This window comes from Triticum aestivum, chromosome 6B (assembly GCF_018294505.1).
Source record: "Triticum aestivum cultivar Chinese Spring chromosome 6B, IWGSC CS RefSeq v2.1, whole genome shotgun sequence".
NCBI classification, from domain to species: domain Eukaryota; kingdom Viridiplantae; phylum Streptophyta; class Magnoliopsida; order Poales; family Poaceae; genus Triticum; species Triticum aestivum.
Window position 1 is genome coordinate 67341087 of NC_057810.1, and position 6337 is coordinate 67347423.

At 43.6% G+C, this 6337-nt stretch overlaps 1 protein-coding gene across 3 annotated transcripts; it reads right to left on the reverse strand.

Moving 5' to 3' along the window:
- Positions 1-874: 874 nt before the first annotated feature.
- On the reverse strand, positions 875-5627 carry LOC123135826 (uncharacterized). Of its 3 annotated transcripts, XR_006466265.1 has the most exons (5): positions 5473-5627; positions 4210-5379; positions 2784-2881; positions 2038-2607; positions 875-1280 (listed from the first exon to the last, which is right to left on the reverse strand). XR_006466265.1 is itself a non-coding variant. In XM_044555057.1 (4 exons), exons 2-3 carry the CDS (start codon positions 5369-5371, stop codon positions 2826-2828), a joined length of 1218 nt encoding a protein of 405 aa, XP_044410992.1. In that variant the 5' UTR covers positions 5372-5379; positions 5473-5627; the 3' UTR covers positions 875-1280; positions 2814-2825. The 3 variants fall into 3 exon arrangements, 2 of the variants coding, with proteins under 2 accessions (XP_044410992.1, XP_044410991.1); XM_044555057.1 differs by lacking the exon at positions 2038-2607 and having other exon boundaries at positions 2814-2881; XM_044555056.1 differs by lacking the exon at positions 2038-2607.
- Between the last annotated feature and the right edge of the window lie 710 nt (positions 5628-6337).

Below are 6337 nucleotides of genomic sequence, written 5' to 3' on the forward strand. Positions count from 1 at the left end.
ATTAAATTTATTTCTTTACTTAAAAACGTAATATTTAACACTATCAGGTCTTTCTTAACATACTACACTATCAGCCCCCCTCAACTCTGTTTAGCAGTTATTTAGCCCTCTCTCAAATCGTGTTGTGTTGAAGCTCCGCCACGAAAAGTTATCTTGATTTTGCAACCCTAAAGTCAGCAAGAGGTGCCAAAAGGATAATGTCGTTGACTGAGTTAAGACTGCACATACCTGCAATGTATTAGCTCAGATATAGATGCATGGGTTGAAATATGATGTGCCAAAATCGAACCCATGCCAGTATGCCTTGGCTTCCATTTGGTTTGATGTACATCGGTAAAAAACGGCTATGGGTTTGCAGTTTGCACCCACTCTCCAAAACCACATGAGTTGGCACGGCGTAATCATTCGATATTCAAATTACATTTTCTATATCCTTTGCATTCGTGGATTTGGTATCTCCCTTAGATATTTAGTCTTCAGTTCTGAAATGGTTCTTCCATCAGTAATTCAGTAGTATATCTTGGCTTCCATTGGGTTTCATTTTTCTTAGGTAGGCAATGCCATTTTATAAAATAATTATTCTTGGGAATACTTTCATCATGTAATCTAAATATCTTATTATGCTTCTAAAGGTAGATACTGAAACTGCGGCCTCTGTGAATAGGTTTTGTTGGTTCGGAATAGTTTTTTATGTTTTCCACGCAACACGGTCTTAGTTTTATCTTCATGCTATAGTCTCGTCTCTTCTCCAACAGCAAAGTGGCCAAGGTGCAAATCCAAGTTACAGAAGGCATCCCCTGCTACTCGCAAGCAAGAGCAATGATATCTTCTTCTGATACAAATTCTTACCTAAAACGAACCTACACGCACCATAAACGCACGGGCCGGACCAAATAGAAAAGGGAACATCCATCATGGGACAGAACATAGGCAGAGATTCAGAGTTGAAATCTCAACCTGACAAAACATAAGCAGAGATTCGAAGCAAATGCTGCACGCACGCAAGTACTACGTACAGTACTAGACAGCTGACAGGTGTTGACTTGCTTGCCTTGCTTGGAAGGAGCAAATGAGTCAAAGATTAACTGACATGGTCTTCATGAACTGGATAGGAAACAGTAAATTCGCAACAAATTAATCGATGAAGTCCTACGAGTCACAGAGGGCCAATTTCTGGGTTGAGCACAGCGCCCAAAATGGACGAACTCATTACAAAGTTGACCATTACAAGGGCACAACCCATTTCTGCATCACAGCCACCGGAACGTAATCCTAGATACCTGTGGAGCAAAGAATTTCGTCAGCCAAACTAATTTGTATATACAATTTATTAGCGGAAAAGTCATTAAAGCCATAGCTCTCAATTTGGTATGACACAAACAACAGTAAGAGTTAACTTTCACCAGTGTTGTGCCGAAAGCTCCAAAACTGAATCATCTCGGCATTGTTGGACAAAACCAACGTGGGAAAAAGAGAAAAGCTACAGGATAGCACTTCATTTGTACTGCTACACCTTCTACTCTTACAGTAGTTAGTCACAAATAAGTTGGGGTAGGCTAGAGCTGAAACCAACTCGTGGTTCTGGCACGTAGATAGCTAACTTCCACACACCCCTGTTCACGAGCTAGCTAATCGCTAACAAATTGAATTTTATTGAAATCATGCAGTAGAAGCCACAAGGGATCATGCATCATCTTATTAATGGACACACTTCCATCGGCCCAAAACAGATGCTATCTCCACAGCATCAAAATCAATACCCCGAACACTAAAAAAAATATTCATGACGAAACTAGTATTTATGGCGAATCTAGGCATGCCATTTTGATCATGTGTTTAATATTAAGTGTTAAACATCTAACATGACCAAGAGTGAAGAACATAGACTGCTCACAATGCATAGATGCATATAATTTGAACCAGACAAATTATGTTAAACTGAGAGGTATCATACATGCTGAGAAAATATTTACGCAAACCGCCCAACACTAGAATAATCATCCAAGAAAACTGAAAGGAAAAGGATAAAAAATGTACTTTAAAAATTAATGAAAGCATGCTCTTCGAGTCTCCTGACAATAAATAGTTCACCGGGTAGCATAACGATCCAAAATAAACAGTAATGTGAAATGTCAAATGGCATAGTTATAATTCTGTGTAACAAAGAAAGAATGAAGCAAGTGTTCAGGTATTGTCAGTTACCAACTACATATAAATCACACTAGGACTTGATAGATCTATAGCCATGAAAAACTACTCAAAGGCGAGTAAAAAAATGAATTACGAACACAAAAGAGGATGCATTTCATTATGTTACCACTTAAAATATGCACAAAAAGGAGAATGGTCCTCAGTCATCAGACATCCAAGGAACTAGAGGAGAAGAAATTGCACTAACAGTAGGAACCAGGGGAGTACCAAGGAGGAAGTAAATGAAAGCAAGGCAGCTGGATGGACAAGAAAGGTTCCTCATCCAATAGTGAGGTGGTAGCAACAAATAATAGAGAAGGTAGGTGGGCAATGGCATGAGGAAGCAAATGGAGAACAGCTGATGAAGGCATGAAGAGGGTGAGGAGCAGGGCCTGGAGAAAAGATCTAAGATGCAGCCTGCCAGGAAAGCATTGATATGAGTGGCCAGGTGGGCAATAGCTAAGCAAAGAGTTGTATAGAAAATCTTAAAGAGTCCTCTCTTGCCATTTGGTAGTTGAGAAATGGCAGTAAATAGGAAAGCAATTTTTTTTAAAGAACAGTTCAGATACCTCAACATAGATGCAGAAGCTTACCTGCTCAACAAGTACATCACAGTAGCATACCTAACTAGATAATCATCTTATGTGCTGTGAAAGATCAACTTGACCATGTCCACCACCAATGTTTGTTTCTGCAAGCATAAGTCAAAACAATCAATGGCACTCCAAAGAATAGCCAAATAGACAAGAGGAGACATCAACACGATGTTTAGATAAACTCATAGCTGTAGTTTGAATAAAAAAACAGTTTTATACAAGATTGGCAATAGATAAACAAAACCACACCTATTGTTAAATTTAACGAATATACCGAAAACAGTATAAACTGATTATTATTGTAAAAATGAAGAAGATGCACACTCAGACAATCAGCTAGTCCTAAGAGACAAGTTAACCAGAGCCCCATTGGAATAAATAAAATATAGGTCATTCCGAGCAACAGAAATGACGAAGACTATTCAGATTTAGATTATCTTCAATAAATTAGGCTAAAAATCAAAGTAATACATCAATACTAAAAATCCTAGCAACAAAGGTGAACAAGACTATTTAGATTAGAATTTACTCAATTCAGCATTAGTTTCCCTGGTACAAATGGATATTTGCTACTCACAATGAAGACTCCTAAAAGTGACAAAATGAACAATTATTCGCCAATTACAAACAAATTTGACAATATGGACTCGAGATTAGTAGAAAGATTAGCAGATATATTAAATATTAAATGAAAGAAATAGAACTAGCTTTAAGTTTCCAACTGTGTCTATTGAGCTACTTATTTGACATGTCAGTTGGTTCAAGCTACTTTTTTACGCAGTTGTCTTCAACTTCCAACTGTTAAATATCTTGATCTTGAGAGAGAAAAGTGTACTGCAGCTATGCACTGAAACTACCATTATACAGGGATATGTGAATCGGCATGCAAGAGGGAAATTTACTTCAATATTACAAAAATAATTTGCCAGTTTGTTGTTCATTTTTTTTACTGTATGAATATTGATATAATAACATGATAAAAGGCAGTTTGCTAGCTCCGACTTGAACAACAAAAAATACAGAAATAAAGACAACAGTAGACCAATTTCAACCCAACACCTGACTACAAAGCATACAAAAAAAGATGCCACTAACATAAAAAAATCTATATCATAATCACTACTCCCTTTGATCCATATTAATTGTCACTGATTAGTACAAAGTTAGTACAACTTTGTACTAAACCAGCGACAATTAATATGGATCGGACGGAGTATATAAAACACCACCGCACAAGAATCAGAACAGAAATACTACAGAAACAAAATTGTTGTATGTTGAAGAGGTCATCAAGCAGTAAAGGAAACAAGTGATATGCAAATTGTTAACCTAACACAAAAGAGTATGAACCGTAAATCTGTCAACCAATTATCAAAAATTGGCTTCGTTTTATTACAATCGATATCTGAAGGCATACTATTACCTGCAGTGTAGACACTTTCGAATGGATGATAGTGAGAAAGGGTTCTGGTCTCACCAAGTTTCTTGAACTGCAAAGACTCAAGATTGACCATAAAGAGGACACCGTGTGTCCACACAAACACCACATTATTCTCCTCAGCGAACCCTAGTATGACTTGGCTGCCATTTCCATTCAGGGAAAGTAGCTTGTCCAGATCAATAGTTCTTCCAAGAACCCATGAAGCAACACCATCACGATCAGTCTTCCTCTTCCATAACTGGAAGCTCTGATCTTTCTGCAACAGTAAACCAGGACCACCACCCTCTGCCCGCATAATCCAGAACTGGTAAAACCCATTTTCAAGCATATGCGCTGGCACCCGTATCACAGCTAGGCTTTGCTTCTCCAAATCAAACTCAAGAATTCCAACAAAATTCCCAGCAAGAATCCAGTAAAGAGAATCCCTAACCATCACAGCGGGCTTTCCCGTAAACACCAAGGTGACATCATCTTCATCACCCAAAATATCCGAGGTGGAAACCTTGAATGGAACCGGTGTTGAGACGAGATCACCCCATAAGTTGGTCTCGGAAGAGTAAAGCCAGGCGAGCGCTCGTTTGTGTTGCTTTTGCTTGTCGACGTTGTCCACCACTGTCAAGACCACATGAAACTGTTGGATGTCTCCGGCAGCACGAAGCACTGCCCCATTGATGGCTGTGTTCTCCGCATGTATCACAAGCTCAGGGGGGATGGCAAGGTGGTGCTGTTTGCCGGTGACGGGGTCCCACACCAGGACCTTGTTCGGCCATGCGTTGTGGATGAGCACGAGGCCATGGCGGCATCCAAGGGAGATGAAGCGGTCGCCTTCGCGGCGCTGCAAGGAGAAGCGGCCAGGCGAGACACGATTTGGGGGCTCAAGAGTAGGTACGAAGGGGAAGAGGTCGCTGTCTCTGTTGAAGAAGCCAAGGAGGGGAGGGTTTTGGCGGTGGTGGCGGCGGAAGCGGCGGCAGAAGCGGGGGTCGGAGGCGAGGCAGCGCCAGCGCTTGCAGACAGCGGAGGCGCGCGGGAGGGAGGACGGCTGCGGGGGGAGGCGGAGGAGGATCTCGCGGAGCAGGTTGTCATCCTCCAGCGGACCCGCTGCCGGCGAGAGGTGGCCGCTGCGGCTGGTCATCTCGCCCTCCATGCTGGTACCTGTAACAATGGAGGAGCGGTCAGAGGAGGAGAGGAGAAGTCCGGGACCCGGGAAAGGAGAGGAGCCGCCGGGGTAGGAGTGGCGGCGCTAACCCTAGACGCGCGCGTGAATAGGAGAGGGGCGTCCGGGGGAGGAGCAGACGGCCGGGATAGGGGCGGGTGGCGGAGTGGCGGTGGCCGTCGCCGGCGCTAACCCTAGCGCGAGGGTGTCGCCGCGTCGGAGTCGGGAGGGGAGCGAGTGGCCTTGGTGAAGTGAAGTGTAGAAGAGGCTGCGGGATGTGGGAACTGGCCAAATGGGCCGGCCGTGAGCACGCCAGCACGGCCCACCATGAGCCAGGCACGGCACGGGCTAAACGGGCCGTGCCCGGCATGCGGCATGCCCTGGGCCGTGCTTGAGCTGCTAGGCTGAGCACGTGGGCTGGCACGGCACGGCCCGATCATCTTTTTCTCTATATGGCCTAAACATTAGCCTAAAGGTAAAAATAGACCCCAAAAACTCCCGGTAGGCCAAACAGCAAGCAGCCCAGCCCGGTTAGCAGTTGGGTCATGCCTGGGTTGCAGGTTGTAGCACACAGGCCGGTCCGGTTAGCAGTTGGGTCGTGCCTGGGCTGCAGGCTGCAACACACAGTGCCAGGCATGATTAAGATTGGTCGGGCCGGCCCGTTTGGCCAACTTTGCTGGGAAGAGCATCTCCAACATTAGTTTTTGCGGGGTTCAACAGAGTTTGCATGGGCTGCCCAAAAAACTGATTTTCAGAGCATTTGGGTCCAAAATTCTCCAACACCTGCCTTAATGTAAAATTATGTGGTCCTAGTTTTAGGCAGCCCAAAAAATCTCCTCCAAGTGACGTAAATTTGCATCGCCGTGCCGCTGCTCCAAACTTAAAATGCAGCCTCTCCTGGACAAATTTAGTGTTTTGACCCTTTTGCCAAAGTTTAGCCAGACCTAACCCTGATTC